Source organism: Phyllopteryx taeniolatus, chromosome 1, assembly GCF_024500385.1.
Source record: "Phyllopteryx taeniolatus isolate TA_2022b chromosome 1, UOR_Ptae_1.2, whole genome shotgun sequence".
Lineage (NCBI taxonomy): Eukaryota > Metazoa > Chordata > Actinopteri > Syngnathiformes > Syngnathidae > Phyllopteryx > Phyllopteryx taeniolatus.
This window is the reverse complement of record NC_084502.1, coordinates 5,125,529-5,145,000: the sequence shown is the minus strand read 5'-3', so window position 1 is coordinate 5,145,000 and position 19,472 is coordinate 5,125,529. Positions and strand designations below refer to the sequence as shown.

At 43.1% G+C, this 19,472-nt stretch overlaps 2 protein-coding genes and 1 non-coding gene across 8 annotated transcripts in view; 2 read left to right on the top strand and 1 right to left on the bottom strand.

Annotated features, from left to right (window-relative positions):
• Nucleotides 1-15,739, top strand: part of usp11 (ubiquitin specific peptidase 11) — a 26,642-nt gene extending 10,903 nt beyond the window's left edge. Inside the window, exons 7-21 of one of the 6 annotated variants that reach the window (XM_061765354.1) lie at nt 328-427; nt 495-905; nt 3,898-4,122; nt 6,550-6,633; nt 6,799-6,893; nt 6,983-7,165; nt 7,250-7,344; nt 7,682-8,134; nt 8,221-8,294; nt 8,817-8,929; nt 9,002-9,151; nt 9,605-9,720; nt 9,799-9,887; nt 10,893-11,131; nt 15,657-15,739. In XM_061765354.1, the coding sequence (XP_061621338.1) occupies nt 328-427; nt 495-905; nt 3,898-4,122; nt 6,550-6,633; nt 6,799-6,893; nt 6,983-7,165; nt 7,250-7,344; nt 7,682-8,134; nt 8,221-8,294; nt 8,817-8,929; nt 9,002-9,151; nt 9,605-9,720; nt 9,799-9,887; nt 10,893-11,111 (2,407 nt within the window). In that variant the 3' untranslated portion in view covers nt 11,112-11,131; nt 15,657-15,739. Of the gene's footprint in view, nt 1-327; nt 428-494; nt 906-3,897; nt 4,123-6,549; nt 6,634-6,798; nt 6,894-6,982; nt 7,166-7,249; nt 7,345-7,681; nt 8,135-8,220; nt 8,295-8,816; nt 8,930-9,001; nt 9,152-9,604; nt 9,721-9,798; nt 9,888-10,892; nt 12,121-15,049; nt 15,191-15,656 lie in introns of those variants that run through there. The other 5 variants (XM_061765339.1, XM_061765416.1, XM_061765391.1 and 2 more) reach the window with 5 other exon arrangements.
• Nucleotides 13,011-17,701, bottom strand: zgc:86609 (ER membrane protein complex subunit 3-like). The gene is made up of 9 exons (XM_061765454.1): nt 17,541-17,701; nt 15,816-15,999; nt 15,684-15,741; nt 15,116-15,209; nt 13,973-14,077; nt 13,823-13,904; nt 13,544-13,623; nt 13,388-13,470; nt 13,011-13,318 (listed from the first exon to the last, which is right to left on the bottom strand). Exons 2-9 carry the CDS (start codon nt 15,968-15,970, stop codon nt 13,190-13,192), a joined length of 786 nt encoding a protein of 261 aa, XP_061621438.1. The 5' UTR covers nt 15,971-15,999; nt 17,541-17,701; the 3' UTR covers nt 13,011-13,189.
• Nucleotides 17,702-17,782: 81 nt separating this feature from the next.
• Nucleotides 17,783-17,864, top strand: trnas-aga (transfer RNA serine (anticodon AGA)). The gene has a single exon. It is a non-coding gene; the product is annotated as a tRNA-Ser (tRNA).
• Nucleotides 17,865-19,472: the final 1,608 nt, after the last annotated feature.

Sequence of the window (19,472 nt, the reverse complement as noted above, 5' to 3'; positions counted from 1 at the left end):
AATTCTTTCCCATTCTTGCTTGATGTACAGCTTCAGCTGTCCAACAGTCCGGGGTCTGCGTTGTCGTATTTTACGCTTCATAATGCGCCACACATTTTCAATGGGAGACAGTTCTGGACGCTCTAACCAGTCGGCCACCATGCCGCCCACGCATAATTATATCTCCTTTAATACCATATTGTGTAGTGGTGGTCCAGAGGGTGAAACATGGGCGCCATTTACTGTTTTACCACTTTGAACAAGCCCGTCAGTTCAAATGGACAGTGTGGTGGCGCACCCCTGCCCCTTTCTTTCCTGTCTCCTTGAAGCCTGATGATTGTTTTCCAGGAGGAACTCAGTGGAGGAGCAGGACTCGTATCGAGGTCAGCCCGGTGTCTGCGGCCTCACAAACCTCGGCAACACCTGCTTCATGAACTCTGCCCTGCAGGTCTCAACGCACACATACACACACGTGCACACACACGCACGCTGACGCACTCTCGTCCGCCCTGCAGTGTCTGAGCAACACTCCTCCCTTGACCGAGTACTTCCTGCAGAGCTCTTACCTGGAGGAGCTCAATTTCTCCAACCCGCTGGGCATGAAAGGCGAGATCGCCGAGGCTTACGCCGACGTCATCAAGCAAATGTGGTCAGGCCACCATTACTCGGTGGTGCCGCGCGTCTTCAAGGTGCTGCCACGCCGCGCCGCAGGACGAGTGCGACCGGCAGTGCTGCCTGATGCGTGTTGCTTTTGTGCGTGTGTGCAGACCAAGGTGGGCCACTTTGCGTCTCAGTTCCTGGGCTACCAGCAACACGACAGTCAAGAGCTGCTTTCTTTCCTGTTGGACGGGCTGCACGAGGACCTGAACCGGGTCAAGAATAAAGAATATATCGAGCTGCGAGACGCGGAAGGACGCCCGGACCAGGTCACAGCTTCTTTGGTTATGAAAGGAACAATCTGAGATAATTAAAAAAAAAAAATTCCAAGTAAAAACAAAAAAACGCATTACAATAATGCAGGTGTTAAGTTGTATTTTTCCCAATAAAGAAAGTTTTTTTTTTTGTTTTTTTTTCAGCATTTGTTTCTTAGAATTTTTTTTTTTTTTTAAATAGTTGTGGGGGAAAATTCTTTATTTTTTTTTTAAAAACAACAAAAAATATTACGTGATTATTATTATTATTTAAAAAAAAAAAAAAAAGACAGCGGCATGTAGGAGACTGGTTAGCACATCTGCCTCACTGTTCTAAGGACCGGGGTTCAAATCCCAGCCCTGCCTGTGTGGAATTTGCACGTTCTCCCTGTGCCTGCGTGGGTTTTCTCTGGGCACTCCGGTTTCCTCCAACATCCCAAAAGCATGCATGGTAGGTTGATTGAAGACTCTAAATTGGTGTGAATGTGTGCGCGAATGGTTGTTTATATGTGCCCTGCGATTGACTGGCAACCAGTTTAGGGTGTCCCTGCCTCTCGTCCGAAGATAGTTTGGATAGGCTCCAGCACGACCGCAACCCTTGTGAGTATGAAGCAGTACAGAAAATGGATGGATGGATAAAAAACAAAAGACAGTTGACGACTCCCCGCCGCACATTGAGTGATTGGATATATGGACACCATAAACAGCGAGCCTCTGTTGGCGTTTGATCCTGTACATATAGTGCTTTGTACTGTAATCACGTTAATTAAACCATAAAAATATAGTTAAGAAAGAAGCGGGTTGCTACAGAAAGATGACGAGAATAAAAGTGATGGTGGATATTTTCAGAGAGCTCAGAATCATAATCATCTTTATTTTCTCATGTCCAAAAAACACTTCACTCACATTCATTTGAACTTACCCGGTGGGTATGTACCGCTCGTGTACATTTTGGCCACAAGCCTTGCTTTATCATCCTAGGCACACATTGTTATACAACCCCAATTCCAATGACGTTGGGACGTTGTGTTAAACATAAATAAATAACAGAATACAATGATTTGCAAATCATGTTCAATCGATTTAATGTTCAAACTGATAAACTTTGTTTTTAGCAAATAATCATTAACTTAGAATTTTATGGCTGCAACACGTTCCAAAAAAGTTGGGACAGGGTCATGTCCCACTGTGTTACATCACCTTTTCTTTTGACAACATTCAATAAACGTTTGGGAACTGAGGACACTAATTGTTGAAGCTTTGTAGGTGGAATTCTTCCCCATTCTTGCATGATGTACAGCTTCAGCTGTCCAACAGTCCGGGATCTCCGTTGTCGTATTTTACGCTTCATAATGTGCCACACATTTTAAGTGGGAGACAGGTCTGGACTGCAGGGAGGCCAGTCTAGTACCCACACTCTTTTACTACGAAGCCACGCTGTTGTAACACATGCAGAATGTGGTTTGGCATTCTCTTGCTGAAATAAGCAGCGGCGTCCATGAAAAAGAGGTTGCTTGGATGGCAGCATATGTTTCTCCAAAACCTGTATGTACCTTTCAGCATTAATGGTGCCTTCACAGATGTGTAAGTTACCCATGCCATTGGCACTAACACAGCCCCATACATCACAGATGCTGGCTTTTGAACTTTGCGTCCATAACAGTCCGGAGGGTTCTTTTCCTCTTTGGCCCGGAGGACACGACGTCCACAATTTCCCAAAACAATTTGAAATGTGAACACTTTTCCACTTTGCATTAGTCCATCTTCGATGAGATTGGGCCCGGAGAAGCCGGCGGCGTTTCTGGGTGTTGTTGATAAATGGCTTTTGCTTTCCAAAGTAGAGTTTCAAGTTGCACTTACGGATGTAGCGCCGAACTGTATTTACTGACATTGGTTTTCTGAAGTGTTCCTCAGCCCATGCGGTGATATCCTTTACACAGTGATGTCGGTTTTTGATGCAGTGACGCCTGAGGGATCGAAGGTCACGGGCATTCACTGTTGGTTTTCGTCCTTGCCGCTTACATGCAGTGATTTCTCCAGATTCTCTGAACCTTTTGATGATATTATGGACTGTAGATGATGAAATCCCTAAATTCCTTCCAATTGTAAATTGAGGAACATTGTCCTTAAACTGTTTGACTATTTTCTCACGCACTATCTCACTGTTTGAATATTTTCTCACAAAGAGGTGAACCTCACCCCATCTTTGCTTGTGAATGACTGAGCAATTCAGGGAAGCTCCTTTTATACCCAATCATGGCACCCACCTGTTCCCAATTGGCCTGTTCACCTGTGGGATGTTCCAAGCAGGTGTTTGATGAGCATTCATCAACTTTCTCAGTCTTTTCCAGCTTTTTTGGAACGTGTTGCAGCCATAAAATTCTAAGTTAATGATTATTTGCTAAAAATAATCCAGTTCATCAGTTTTTACATTAAATATCTTTGTAGTGTATTCAATTAAATATAGGTTGAACATGATTTGCAAATCATTGTATTCTGTTTTTATTTATGTTTAACACAACGTCCCAATGTCATTGGCATTGGGGTTGTAGATGAGCATTGTTTTAAAACACAAAATATGATACTTTATAATGTATTCGTGGCTCGGGGGCGGCATGGCGGTCCTTCTTTTTCTCTGTTAAAATCTGGAAATTTATTTTCGGCGCTAGTGAAAGCTTATGTTTATTTTTTTCCGACGTACACCGACGATTAAAATTTTGAATTGCATCTAAACCAGTGGCGGACTGATCGGCCACTCATGAAAACGGTTGCCAAACCCCGCAAAACGTGCGACAGTTCAGTCTGGTTCGGCCACATCGCTCGGTGTGCGGCAGGCTTAACGTGCATGTTTTTGGAAAGTGGGAGGAAAAAGCCCTGATTGTGAGGGCTTATCGTGTGCACAGGCTCTTCTGGTTACCCCATTTCATTTTCTTCAATTTGATTAAAAGCTTCGACACATTTTCGATCTATTGTAAGTGTGTTTTAATGCATGTTTTTGCTCAAGCAGGAAGTGGCTGAGGAGGCATGGCGGAACCACCGACGGCGCAACGACTCTGTGATCGTCGACACCTTCCACGGCCTCTTCAAGTCCACGCTCATCTGTCCCCAGTGCCGCAAGGTGTCCGTCACTTTCGACCCGTTCTGCTACCTGAGCATTCCACTTCCTGTCAGCAAGGAGCGCGTCATGGAAGTCTTCTTCATCTCGCTCGAACCGTACGCCAAACCCATGCAGGTCAGTCCCAGCCAAATGTTCTCACTGTTACCTCAGCCAAGGGTTGGTTTGATCTCTTAATAAGCTATTATCAGGAGACCAGAAACCTGGAATGTACAAAACTGAAGGTTCACACTTTTTAGGGAACTTATATATAGTCGTGGGAATTACATTTTAGCATAATCTTCAATAAAACAACCTGATTTCATTCAAGTACAGTGGTACAAACAAGCTTTAGATACATCGTGTCTGAAAGATGTGAAAACAATCGAGCCATTAAGGTATTGTTAATACCATCTCATGTGGGCAAGGAGAGTGATCTATTTTGCATCAATGTCTGCTTATGACAAAACAAAATTTATTTATTTATGGTGATACCGTTTAATTTAAGGGAAACTGAACTTAACATGACACTTAAAATGTATGGCTCATTTGGAACCAATTAATTTAGCTGGGAAAAGTGCCTAAAAGTTGTATGCATGTGTTGTTTTTTTCAAAACCATTCAGAAATTAGGCTTACGATATGTGACATCACTATCCGGGTTATCCAGTCACGTGTTCGATAAATATGGCAGCGCCCAGGACATTTTTTTTTAAACGTTTTAAAAGTTGCTACATGTGCATGAACATTTAACATATTTTTAAACAACACAAATCTGAACTTTTCAGAAACCTTTCACACATCACTATAAAAAAAAAAAAAGTACATTAGCCCTTTGAACTACCCTCATTTCACAGTAAATTCCCATGGAAATTTTCCAATCTGGAATATCCATCCATCCATCAATCCTTCCATTTTCTGAGCCGCTTCTCCTCACTAGGGTCTCGGGCGTGCTGGAGCCTATCCCAGCTATCATCGGGCAGGTACACCCTGAACTGGTTGCCAGCCAATCACAGGGCACATATAAACATTCGCACTCACATGCACACCTACAGGCGATTTACAGGCGATTTAGAGTTGTCAATTAACCTACCATGCATGTTTTTGGGATGTGGGAGGAAACCGGAGTGCCTGGAGAAAACCCACACAGGCACGGAGAGAACATGCAAACTCCACACAGGCGGGGCCGGGGATTGAACCCTGGTCCTCAGAACTGTGAGGCAGACGCTCTAACCAGTCGACTACCGTGCCGTCCAATCTGGAATATTTAAAAAAAAAAATAATTGGCCGCCCAATCTGGAATATTTTTTAAAAACAAAATTGCTTTTGAAATTTTCTGGGAATTTTACACTTCTTTGAAACCTTATTATTATGCGTTCTCACCAGACATTAATTGAATCATTCACGCAACTGTGATTACATATAAAGTCAATGCAGTCCGCGAGAATAGCCGCGAATCCGTGCCGGGCGATGCATTTCACACGACGTGAGTGGGACGAGCATGAGATCCTTCGCTCTTCGCCCATTCAGAGTTGGGAAATTTGAACTTCAAGTCTGAAATTGCGTTGCGACAGCTAATCGGATTGGAAAATTGTGAGCAAAGAGCCAGCCTGGGGAACGGAGCATCCCGCCTGCTCCCGTGGCTGCTCACAGTGCACCGTCACCGGTCACCAGTCGCAGGGCAGAGGGGCTGGAGTGGGGAGTAGAACTGGGAAGGAAAAAAAAAATTGACGAAACCAGCCGGGGGTATGTGGTGCTTGCCGTGGCTGCTCACAGTGCACTGCTCACGTCCGACGACCCACTGAAGACGACCGTGGGAGGACAATATCAATGTGGTGCAAATGAAGCAAACGTGTCTTTCAGTGTGTATAAATAAGTCCCACTATCAAACTCGTGTGAGTAATGCAAGGCAAAAGTTCGCTTTGCTCCGGTGTGAACGTAGCATTAGAGTGGCAGCCTTTATTTTTGTCCAAGTACGTTTTTATTATTACACTCAATGTTATACAGTTTAGAGCCTGAACAGTGAAACATTTAGACGTGTCTAACATGAGTAGACCTACATAAGTCTCAAGAAGCCATGGCCAAAGTCTGCCATTTTGGTTTTAAAGTAGGACGTTTTAGGGTCATTTTGGCTATTTCCACGGGTCTTAAGGAATCTTTCCTAACTGTCCTTAAAACAATGCCACAACATTTTAAGCATTTGTATTAACCAGACATATAGGTGATGCTAAATTGTGTGTGTGGGCAGAGCATGGCAGAAAAGCCGTGGTCACTATTTGATGAATGATGTCAAATATTTGACAAAAACTGCAAAACCAATGTACACAAAACAAAAATTTAAAGAAAAAGGCTTTCTGTGTGTGGCAGTTGCCGCCAACTTTCATGTCCATCACTGTCACCTACAGGACTGGAGTTAAAATGGTTTTTCAGTTCGAGACAGGCGAACATGGGCTGAGGTTGCTTTTATTTATTTTTTGTAGGTAATTTCAGTATTGTGTTGATGCTTCTCGTGTGTGTGTGTGTGTGTGTGTGTGTGTGTGCATGCGCGCACCTGTGTACGTGTGCAGCATCGCGTTGTGGTTCCCAAGGCAGGAAAAGTGTCGGACCTCTGCTTGGCTCTGTCAGAGATGACTAACGTTCCCGACACTCAGGTGAGCGTAAACGCGTCTTAGTAATCCACTTTTCCATCATACAGGAAAAAAAACTGATGTTCTTTTTCGTGTCAAGCCAAGTCTTTTAATTCCATATTAGAGTATTCCGTGTGCCAATAAAAATGAGACGCCAGGTCTAAACTGTGTGGGCTGTGTGTGTTTCAGATGGTGGTTGCCGATGTGTTCAAACATCGCTTTTATAAAATCTACACACCAGATGAATCTCTGAACTGCATCCTGGATCGGGACGACATCTTCGTGTACGAAGGCCCCTTTTTCTACTTCCTGTGTAAGGCCTCTCCCAGCGTCCTGAGGACAAATCGTTGTGTGTGTGTGTGTGTGTGTGTAGGTACGAGTGCAGCGTGCAAAGCGACCAGCAGGTGCTACTGGCGCTCTATCTGAGGGAGCGTTCCCACTATAGAGACTACGGCTCGGTCAACACCACGCTATTTGGACACCCCCTGCTGCTCAGCGTGCCACGCAGCAGCTGCAGCGAGGAGGCGCTCTACCAAATCTTCTTGCAGAGACTGGCGTGAGTAGCACTCAACGCGCAGACTTCGCCACCCGTGTGCTGATGTGAGACGAATGTAAGTGGTTTGTTTGCGTCTGCGTGTAGGCGCTACGTGCGAGTGCCCAATCCCTCTGAGGAGCTAGAGGAAGATGACGATGAAGAGGAGCTATACAAAAGTCAGACCAACGGCATCAGTGACGGTAACAAACTGACCTCATGGGCTGCGTTAGTCCCTTGTACGCTGTCCAATGACAATAAAGATTCTGATTCTCTGTGGGGAAGCGAGAAGTTCTCCTGCACCAAACTAATCCAAGTTTGCTTTTATGGACCTTCGTCACTGTCGACAACTTAACTCCCATTAATCACTGTTATTGATCGATTCATATGAAACTGACCCATATCCCTCGTCTTGTACTGCCCCCAGGTTGCTAAGGCAGGCACACCAGAAGGAGCATCTTGTAATTGATGCAGTGTGACAAAAACGGTTTCATTTTTTTTAGTTCTATGTCTTTACTGTATGTTAATTTTTCTGCTCAGATGATGAGCAAGAGGACGTGGCGCGACTGGGACCCTCGCAGTCGGTGGTGTGCTGCGCCGATGGGCCGGCGAACGACCACCACCAGGACCATGCCGCTCCCTCAGAGGTCCAGATGCGACCGCCCCCTCCAGTGGAGGGCGACGTCCACAATGTGTGCGCCGCCAAGCCCCTCTCCAGCAGCGACGCCGGCCCGAGCGACGGCCACATCAACGCCCGCGGCGAGGAGAGCCGGGCAGACGTTGATGAAGAGAACGAGGAGGCGGCAGCGGCGCAAAATGACACCGCCACGGAAGAAGACTGCAAGCGGGAGGAGGCGTGTTCTCCCAGCCTGCCAGCCGATGAGCAAGCGGCCAAGACGAGGGCATGTCGCAGGAAGAAGCGTCTGTTCAACATCCAGGCGGTCAACTGCAACGGCACCGAGCGGGAGATGGGCCCCGACGTGACCTTCAACTGTGAGTGCACGCATGCGGGCATACACACACACACACACACACACACAAGAGTATGTTTGATATGATGTGTGTGTTGATGGTGTAAGCAGCACAGCCTTACGTGGCTTTGGACTGGGACGCTGAAACCAAGAAGAGATTCTACAACGAAAACGAGGCGGAGGTCAGTGTACATTTGTTCCAAGTTATTGTTGTTGAAAAATAATATCCCAATAAATGCTAATTTATTGCACATGGTGTCTACATCAAACCAAAAATTCCAAGAGAAAGTATCAAATTATAATGATCACTTATCTGAACAATGCTTGAGGGGAAAAAAAGTTCCTGGAAAAGTTAAGTTTATCAATAGTTGTATTTGTTCAAGGGAAAAAAAATTTTTTGTGGGGATAAAATTTGTAATGTTATGAAAACAAAGTCGTATTTTTCCAAGGTAGTCGTAATTTTACAATATCAGAGTTTAGCGCGGGAAGAAAGTTATAGTTTTAACAGGTGAATTTTTAGTTGGCCCAAAGCTAAGGAAGATAATTCATCAAGATAATTGCAAATAATGGGTCCAAAGATGACCGCAGTTTGAGAACCCCTGGTGTAAAGCTCTATAGCAAGCTAAAGCGACAGCTTGCCCATCTCCCTTTGTTCTGCCTTCTGATTGGCTGCTGGTCTGCTGTGTCCTGTGGTTGTGCTGCAGAAATACGTAAAGCACAGCAGCATGGACATTCCTCAGCAGCAGACCACCGTGCAGCTGCAGGAGTGCATCCAGCTCTTCACCACCGTGGAAACACTGGAGGAGGAAAACCCATGGTAGACTCACGCACGCGCACGAACGCACACAAACCTGCCTACTCCAATGAGTGTGTGGGTATGTGTTGTCAGGTACTGTCCCATGTGTAAGAAGCACCAACTGGCCACCAAGAAACTGGACCTGTGGTCTCTGCCCGAGGTCCTCATCATCCACCTCAAGAGGTTCTCCTACACCAAGTTCACCAGGGAGAAGCTTGACACTATCGTAGACTTCCCCCTCAGGTACACACGCGCGCACCGTTTGCGTATGTGGGTGCGTTCTCCTGTTGTCCTGCAGCATCCACCCCGCAAAGTGCTGCTTCACTTCCTGCATGTCCTCATAGTTGAACAAGCTGTTAAAACAAAACTTAACTACACACACACGTACACAGTCTAATGCTCGGGGCTAATATTAGCATTGTCCTTGTTTAGACCACTCAGAATATCCTCTAAAAGTGTCCCTCAAACAAAGGTGGAATGTCGAATATGGTGCCATATAAACAGACAAGAATCCTCACACACATCTAATCCAGTCGTAATGTCCCCCCAGAAAAGGTGAAATGACAACATAAAGTTGAAAGATAAGAACAAATGTCTAGTCAATAAAACTGGACTGCTGTAAGATGGTGCCACAACTAAGACAAAAGCAAGCACACTCATCCAGAAAGTGTGTGCATGCATTCTTGCTTGTTGCAGGAATCTGGACTTCTCCGGTTGTCTCTTGAAGAAGAAGCTGTCCAATGGGGAGCCTCCGAGCCGCTACGATCTCATCGCCGTGTCCAACCACTACGGAGGACTCAGAGACGGACACTGTACGACTTTGAGTTCTTACTCGTCTTTTCCCAGCGTATGAAAGCGTCTCAGTCAACTTTGTGTGTGTGCGTGTGTAGACACCAGCTATGCACGTAACAAGGACAACGGTCAGTGGTACTACTTCGACGACAGCAAAGTGACATACGCCACAGAGGAGCAGATCATGGTGAGTTAATATAAATATGACGAGAGTTGTTGAATATTTTTTAGACAAAACATGTACATGTGAGATTAATGTTGTAATATTGCATGGGTAAAGTTATATTTTTTACAAGATTAGAGTCGTAAAATTATGAGAATAAAGTCTTAGAATGTCCAAGCAATATTTTTAAGGTTTACATTGTCTGAATGGAAGACAGAGAACAAGGGTTCAGCATTTATAAGCTTTTTCAGCTGAAGCTCCTTTTTCATATTCTTAATTTTATCTATATTGTGATTGTGTGACAATTTTCTTATGCTGACAGAAATAATAAAAAAAAATTTCAAGAATTAAGGTATAACGAGAATAAAGTATTTTTGAGAAAAAAAGTACTTTATATAACTCATATACTACAAGTCCAAGTCTTGTACTTTTGAGACGGGTATATTTTCGAGATTAAAGAGAAAGTCGTAAATATTAATATTTGTTGGTGAAACCCCACCTAGTCTTTCATGGTGAGGAGCGAGCAAAAGAAAAAATAAACTAAATAAGCAACATGCACATCCGCACTACTTTTTTCAAGAAATAAAGTATAAATTATATTTTTGTGGAAAACGTATGTTGGAACCCTTGCATATCCGCAGCTTTTGAAAAAGATAACGTTTTTGGGCAGGGGGGGTCTACCCATTTTTTCGCAGAAACCGCTTATTGGTATTTTCCTGCTTATTTTTTTTACAATGTCAATTATAATGGCCTTCAATTATTCAGAGATTTTCGCTACCCGCGGTCTGGCCCTGTCTCTACCCTCCACAAATAGTAGGGGTACACTGTATTTTTTCAAAGTTTAGATTATTGTAACAATAAAGTAAGTAAATAAGTTCTTATTAAATATATTTTTGAGATAAAAGTTGTAATATTACGAGAATAAAATCTTAGATTTTCTTGAAAACCGGGGCCCGTCTCGAAAATGGATGGTTTGTCTCCAAGCCATTAAAAGTTGCTTTTCCGTCACGGTTTTGCGATATGTTGCAGACCAACGCCGCCTACGTGCTCTTCTACCATCGGCAAGACAAGATGAGGAAACCTTCTCTGTCCGCGCCCTCCACAAGCTCGGCCGCGAGCACGCCGACCTCCGCAAGCTCGACCTCGTCCCCGCGGCCCTCCGAGGCAGACGCTGGCGCCGCCTCTGTCACGCCGCCGTGCGCCGACGCCGCCTCCGCCTTCGCTGAGCTCACCATGGAGACGGATTGAACGACTGATGGGTTTAGCGGGTAAATTTGCCTTTATTTTCTTTGATGGTTTTTAAAGATTACCAGCAACAGTTCCACACCTCGCAATCTGTAATTGAACTCTTTGATAGGCTAAAAACAACCATGATAATCTAATTCATTCAGAGAAGGTAAATTGTGTTGGATGATAGAAATGTCTTAATTCAGAGACAATAATTTGATTGGACCAAGTGAATCTATGAATTCAGACTTATCTGATTGGATGATGGAAATCTATAAATTCTGAAACTATTATGATTGGAAAAAAACAAATATATGAATTCAGACTAATTTGATGAGATACCCCAAAAAATTACAAATTCAGAGACACTAATCAGATTGGATGATAGAAATCTGTCATGTCTTGTAACTGTTCTCATGACATGCTGCTTGACCTCTTGGCCAGGTCATCATTGTGAAACAGTTCATGATCCCAATGGATTTGACCTGGTTGGGGGTCCTAACAGTTCAGATTAAGCAATTAATCCATAGAATCCATCCTTTGTCCAATCAGGTATGTCTCTGAATTCCTGTTTTCTTGGTCCAATCAGATTAGTCTCTTAATTCAGGTTTTTTTCATCCTGACAAAAAAAAAAAAAAACAAGACTTCAGAGACAAATGTGATTGGATGGATGGACGTGTGAATCAGAGTCTTAACCTAATTCGACACACGACTCAGATTTGAACCTGTCAACCTTGATTTGTATCTTTCATATTTCTATTGCCATATTTGTACATCTTTTTTTTGTATATTTTGCTTGTTCTATTTATTGGGCGTCACGTGACCGAGTGAGGCCGTAGAGGCGCTTCTTTATCCCCCTGCCCCCAAATGTTTGATCGACAGCTGTGATGCTGTACAGTATTTTTCTAACAGAGCTTCTTTTTATGGAAACTGGTTGGGCTTTCTTTGGTCTTCCTGTTTGTCAAATTTTCAAAGATTTTATAAGACTTTTGAAATAAAAGGACACCTTGTCTACTTCAATAACCAAGAATCGTGTGTTAAAACTTTATAAATTAAGGATTAACAATGAGAAAAAGGATCTGATTGGTTGTCCATGACTTGTGACATCTGAGAGGTATAAAAAGCATTTTAGAACAGTACAAGCCACATTTACTCTTCATCATGGACAGATAAAAAAGAGAGAGGGGGGAACGTGTATGTAAAATTGGTCAATTTAATAAAATGTTCATCTAATAATTGACCAATTAAATGTTTTGTTTCAAAATACTTATTTTATATAATAATTAATGCTCATTTCTCAATTTTACTAATTATAAGACAATTATTTGACAATTTTCTAGAAAGTTAAAATGCATTTTTTTGGTTTTATACACAACTATACACTAAAATGTTAAAAATTTTTAGTATTTCATTTTCAGTAACATTTTAAATAGAATTCATGCAAATTTAGTAATTTTATTATTGATCAAATTATATTTGTTTGTAAAATAGTTTGCAAATATTTACAATAAATGTTTGTTGGTATTTTATTTACATGAAATCCATCCATCCATCCATTTTCTGAGCCGCTTCTCCTCACTAGGGTCACGGGCGTGCTGGAGCCCATCCCAGCTATCATCGGGCAGGAGGCGGGGTACACCCTGAACTGGTTGCCAGCCAATCGGAGGGCACATACAAACTAACAACCATTCGCACGCACAGTCACACCTACGGGCAATTTAGAGTCTTCAATTAATGCATGTTTTTGGGATGTGGGAGGAAACCGGAGTGCCCGGAGAAAACCCACGCAGGCACGGGGAGAACATGCAAACTCCACACAGGCGGGGCCTGGGATTGAACCCGGGTCCTCAGAACTGTGAGGCTGACGCTCTAACCAGTCTTTCACCGTGCCGCCTTTACATGAAATCAACTGACCTAATATTTGAGTAATGAAAAAAGAATTTATTTTTTAACAAAGTTTAAGAAAAAAAAAACAACACAATGCAACCAATAGGATTTTTGACAAAGTAAATGTTTGGTGTGCCAGCTTAAAGATAGAAGTGGGCCACATGTAGGGCTTGGGTGGCCATACTTGCCCAGGCCCGTTCTAGTATCGCCTTCTAGAACACTGCGGACTTGAGGTCCTGGCTGAAGACTCCTCCGAAGTTAAGCTCTCGAGCCATGAGCTCCTCCTCCACGTTCTCCAGCGCCCACTTGTGCTCCACGATCTCCAGCGCCTCCCACTCGCTCTGCAAGCAGCCATTCAGTAGATGAGTACAACCGCCAGTAAAACAGCAGAAACGACACAGGCACGTTACCTTAAATGCCTTGTTGGGGTCCGGGGGCATGGCCATGGCGGCGCCGGTCATCTGGTCCTGCATGACGCGCGATTGGTCAGCGGCTGCGGGGAGCAAAGGTGTCCTAAGTGTTGAAATGCTCTTGGGCGTGCGTTGCTCACGCATGTGGAGACTAACCATTGTCTTGTCCCAAGATGAGGCTGTACATGCTCCTCAGGCCAAACACATTGAGAAAGTACCAGGATGCAGAGCTCACCCTGCACACAGCAGGCATATCGTTAATGACCATGTACTGTCAGTGGCTACTGGCAAAAAAATGAACAGTTGGACATTTGAAAGTTTACAGATAGTCAAATTAAGTTAACCTGTACAGGTCGGTGCATTTTTGGTTCAAACTGAAATATCACCCAACATCCTTGTTGCGAGTAGTGAATTTGTATGGATTGCCGTACGAACCAGGACGCGTCCAGTGTGAGCAGGTCAATGCCGCGCTGCAACATGGGCTTGAACCTCAGCGTCAGCGGGAACGGGACCTTGGCTACATGGAGGAGAGGCTAAAGTTACTGTCCTTGACACGAAGGACAGACATGAAGCGCTGGAGCTAACTTATGACGAATCCAGAGAAGGCCCAGTTGATCCAGCCGCCAATCACGATCATGGGCAGCACGTTGGTCAGGTTTCCTTTCATCATGTCTGTCAGCATGCTCGTGTCTGGAAGGCACGAGAAAACGGCTGTGACGCACAAACATGGAAAGACAACTGATGCACACCGACTCCTTAGGCTGAGCCATGAATCGCTTTGAGGGTGTCGTTAGACTTTTTTTTTTTTTTTTTTTCCTCCGGCTTCCAATCGGTCAAAGCTGACATGCGCTGCTTACACACACACACACACGGCTAGTTTACAGTCAGCTGGCAACTTTCCCAATTTTCCAACCCCCTCTAGTGACTTTTTCGACTAGCGACTTTAGTTCTAGTAAAACCTTTAGTGAAAATTAGCATGTGAACTACAGCAAATCCTATAAACATTTTTTTTTTTTAAAAAGCAAAACTTGTTTTGAATTTAAGTGGAACCTCAGGTTACGAACGACTTTTACAAACAATTCGGGTTACACACAAAATTTCCGTAGAAAAATTACCTCTGTTTACATACCATTTTCGATTTGCGAACAGTCTGGGCACCAACAAGCGGAAGGATCTAGGTCGTGCTGCGTAATAACGTCTTCCAAAGATACACGGGATACGTTAGTCTGTTTATCTCACTTTCATAGCAAAGCAATAAAGGCTGCCCTCTCCGGCTCAAATGAGCAATCCTGCCCAAGTGGAGGAGTTCAAGTATCTCGGGGTCTTGTCGGGCAAGGTAAGAATGGAGCGGGAGATCGACAGACGCATGGGTGCGTTGTTTGTGAAGAATCTCGATTTACCTTTCCATCTACGTTCCTACCCTCGCCAATGGTCACGAGCTATGGGTTGTTTGGAACAGATTAATTGCAATTCCATTCATTTCAATGAGAAACATTACCTCGGTTTCCAAATTTTTTGCATTAGTCACGGAACGAATTGAATTTGTAACCTGACGTTCCACTGTATGTCATTGTCATTTATTTTTTCCGTAAGTGATGGGGGGAAAAATTATTAAAATAGGAAATCTGTTTTTTGTGCATGTTATTATGGATGTATTATAAGACCACATCGCTCACCCCGAACAACGGCCATGTTGATGAACTGGACGTGACACGGGCACGCGCATACCTGTCATCGGGTTTTTGGGGACCACCTTCCTCTTGACCTTCTTGAAGAAGCCCGTTTCCGCATTGTTGAAGTAATGCTTCCTCATGGTGAATGACTGCGCGCACACAAACACACTCTAATGACTCAACATAAACTGACAAAAAAACAAGTGAATGCTGATAGACAATGTAATCAAAGACTGCTCAACATGCACATTACACATTTTTAATGAAGATGTACATACACTAATCAAGTGAGAGGGTCACATGACATGAGTCACATGATATCACAGTAACGTTATGACATGCGACTCATGTCGTGTACGGAAAACATTCGCTATCCTTGATTTGCAGCTTAAGGTCTCTGTACTACTACATGTACCAGTGTGCTCTTTGTCCACACTAGTAGGACACCTACATGTTACTAGTAAGGTAAAACTGCATCTATTAGGATAACTAGTGGAGCACAAAGTAGTACATTAGACTGGATATTAAACGGCTTTCCATACACTTTGGGGTCATGTGACCGTCAACATTTTTGTTCCAATTACATGATTGCCAAGTGTGCTGTTCCACGAGTGCCCGTTCACCTGTCTGGGGATGTATTTGCCGTTCTCTCGGAGGATGCGACTGCGCAGGAGCACCTGACTGAAAACACACACAAACTTGTGAGTCAAGATCGCTCATGTAATGCAGTTATCCGTGAAGGTCGTGAGCGTGACCTGTCAGAGAGCTGCTCTAGGTCCACCTTCTTGTCGCTATGCAGCAACTGGGTGACGTAGTGGCGGATGACGCCCACCAGGAAGGTGATGAAGACTATGGGCAGCACCACCCACAGACGGATGCTGGAGTCCAGCAGGAGCTCCGGGCCGGCCATCGCGCGCTCTGCAGACTCGTCCGGACGCTCTGAAAATGCACACAAGTTTTCATCTGCCAATGCTTCAACGCGAGACATATTGTTTTCTTTTTCACGATTCAAGAGTTCCCAGGTTTCAAGGAATCGGGTACTCGTGAAGGCTCCTGATACCAGCCACCAATGCTTAAGGCCTGGTAGAGATTTTTCAAATCTTAAAAGATTATTATTATTATTATTTTTTTTTTGAATGTGAGACCCCACATATGAAGATTAAAAAATAAATAAATCAGGCATTCAACTGTTTTGGTCGTATTGTGTGGTGTGTTCCAATAATCTCAACCCAGAACACTACACACATAAATACCACCACCAATCGACAAGTCCTTCGAGGCAGCAATCTCGACTGATCACACGTGATCTAACAAAACCCAAGAAGAAACACTTCAGGGGATGCACCGATTTTACCCGAGTGTTTCTGAAGGTTGACTATTGTAAAATGGCAATGATATTTTAAAAAGACTAGCTTTGGAAAATACTTCTTGCTGTCTTGGGATCCTACTTTTATACAAAAAACATCGGGTAAGACGTTTTTATTTACGGTCTTTACCTTGTCAGGGCGCTTTCTTGATTGGCTACACTCTGTTCAACGTCACAATTCAGTGTCATTGATTCGGCTTTCCCCACACACCAAGATTTTGCGTTGTAAATATTGAACGCGTTCAATATTAAAGACTGTAGGCCCCAACCCAGATTTGTCCCTATAATCAGGACAAATCCACTCTTAACACACATTAGACCCAAGGATAATCTTATAAATTTGGCGTTTTGAAATTCTGGGTAAGGGGCAAAGTCACGACAAAAAAAAAAAAAAGCCCAACTATCTTTGTGTGTGCACTGGGCCTAAAGCAAAAAAAAAAAAAAAAAAAAACTGACTGAGTAAATCCTCCCCGATTATCTTTGTGTGTGTACCGGTCCTATAGCAAAAAAAAATTAAAACTGACATGGAGGAAGTCCTCCTCCCCAGTAGTTAGCGCAACACTAATGCGGTTTGACACATTGCTGAATCATCATGCGAATCAATTACAAAGAAAGTGTTCGCAGTTAATTGAAATTTTACGTATCAAAAATACTATTGGTATAGGTACTCTCTATATCGGTGTGTACTCAAAAAGTGAATACTCGTATCGGTCTGGGGGATAAAAAAGTAATGTTTTTAATTGAATAATTCTGATCACGTTTCCCCTACAAAATGCAGGTAGACACAAGCTAAGGAGTTGTGATTAGTGATTACAAATGTACCCTAATAGAAACGTTATGTGCTGCAACGACTGCGTGTTTTAACTATATATCGTGACAGAAGCACAACAAAAATGTTCGTTCCACCTGCTAACAGTCGAACACAAACGGACGTTTATTTAACACGCTAGTTAGCATTAGCTCCTCGCGTTAGCACGCTTGCTCGCGTGAAGGCACATTAAACGTAATGTGCCTTTTCCTCATCATTCGACCTCCTGCCACATTTTGCTTCGTGCGTGTTAACGATAAAATGTTGCAAAATAGTAACAAGTCGGCCGCGACCGACATGACTTACCACATGAATGGAGTTCAAAATGTTAACGCCAAGCTTAAAGTCACGACCGGAAAACGAAGAGGAAAGAAGAAGGATGAAGAAGAACAACTTCCGGTTGACGACAAACACATAAAAGTATGTTTAAGTGGACAACTAATTCATTTGACTCGCGAGAAAACAAGAAGAGTTCATTTATATATTCAGGTTTCAAATCGAAATGATTCTGTCTATATAATTGAATTGTTGCTCTGATGGTGAGCGTGGTTGTCGTGGCCGAGTGGTTAAGGCGATGGACTAGAAATCCATTGGGGTCTCCCCGCGCAGGTTCGAATCCTGCCGACAACGAATGAGTTATTTTATATATTATATACATATTTTATATTATGCGTGACTACTGTTGAAATGAGAAGTCGATCAAATAGATGAGTTGATTATTGTAATTTATTTTTAATTTTCAGTAAACAGTGGGTGATACTGAGACTGTGAGTATGGGGCTCAAGCATAAACAGATGCAACCAGCTGGTGTGCTGTGGAGTGCAAAAAAAAGATTTTTGTCTTTATAGGTCATTCCTTCTCGCGTTCAAGAGGTTACGACATTGAGGACAGCAGGGGGCGCTAATTCGGTTCGGTTGTTTGCCAAGCTTTTATTAAGCCAAGGCACCAATTTCACATGAGAAAATGTCACAAAAAAGTATGAATAATGAAATCATGATGATCTTGTAATTTATTTGCAAGTTGACTAGATACTGGAGACACTTATTGTACCGTCTCCCATCTAATGGAAGAGCATTTAATTCTTCTGCCTGTCATATGTCACTGGCATAGATGAATAAAGATATACTTGTAATTGATAAATTAATAATAATAAAACCATTTCTGTATTTCGGGATCCATATTTACTTTAACTTGCACAGTCCACCAGCGCATTCAGAACTTTCAGTCGAGGTGGCAAAAGTACTCTAATGCTGTACTTTAGAAGTACAAATGACGATGGGCGGATGATGTGATTTTCAGCTGATCGAGATCAGGTGGAAAAGATTATTCATTTTCTGACATTTTAAATGTCACAGAGTGACAAAATAATCCAAAGGTACAAAGATCTTGCCAAATGGAACAGTAATAGCTCATTTTATATTACACAATGTAACTTTTCGTGTTTTTGTATGTATGTAAGTGTCTGTGAAAGAGACACACTGAGTGAGTGAGTGACAGTGTGTGTGTGTGGCAACGTAATCGTCGACCAGGGGGTGCAGTTGGAGATTTCTTCTCCAAAACCTGGGAGTGGCATTAAACATTCTCTTTTTCTGAAGAATTGTCCACTATTTGTCAAACTGCTGGCTGTTGTATAGTGAGTTCACTGCTGTTACACAGTGCTTGTATGTTAAATTTTTACTCATCAAAGCAAAAGATCATCTGAACTACAACTTGTATTTCGAAAAACTTGTAAGTCGTGTCAGTCGTATGTTAAAGCGCCACTGTATTTGCACTTGGTTATTTCCCACCACTGACTTTCACTGCTTGCTGTTGACTTGTGCACAACTGCACATGATGTCACTTGGGAAGAGGTGGGGTATCCATGTTTTATGTGCAGTGCAGCTGCACAATCATAAAAGTTCTGAAACATTCAACACGACTCGAGAGTGGTGTGAAAATTGAAATCTGAAAATTGTCCGTAATTATCTATTATAATGGTAGTCAGTTTTGGACGCCAAACATGTCAGCAACAGGTTGCAAAGAGGAGACCTCGCGAGTCCCCTTTCAGTGTGCGACCAAATAGTGACTTCCCCCCCCCCCCCTCCAGGAGATGAATTAACCACCAACAAAAGTTGAGTAATTTTTTTCTTCCTGAAACAAATACCGTCATTAATGTACATACTGTAAACCTCAAAATGCTCGGCAACAATTATAAAATGGATCTCTCAGATCAAATTGTATGCCGTGAGCTCACACGAT

Excerpts from the sequence above, each read along its gene's own strand:
- zgc:86609 (XM_061765454.1), bottom strand. The coding sequence starts at position 15,970 with ATGGCCGGCCCGGAGCTCCTGCTGGACTCCAGCATCCGTCTGTGGGTG. Across the intron at positions 13,624-13,822 it reads CTCACACTGGACGCGTCCTG|GGTGAGCTCTGCATCCTGGT; the intron begins GTTCGTACGGCA and ends TGCTGTGTGCAG. Across the intron at positions 13,471-13,543 it reads CATCTTGGGACAAGACAATG|CCGCTGACCAATCGCGCGTC; the intron begins GTTAGTCTCCAC and ends TGCTCCCCGCAG.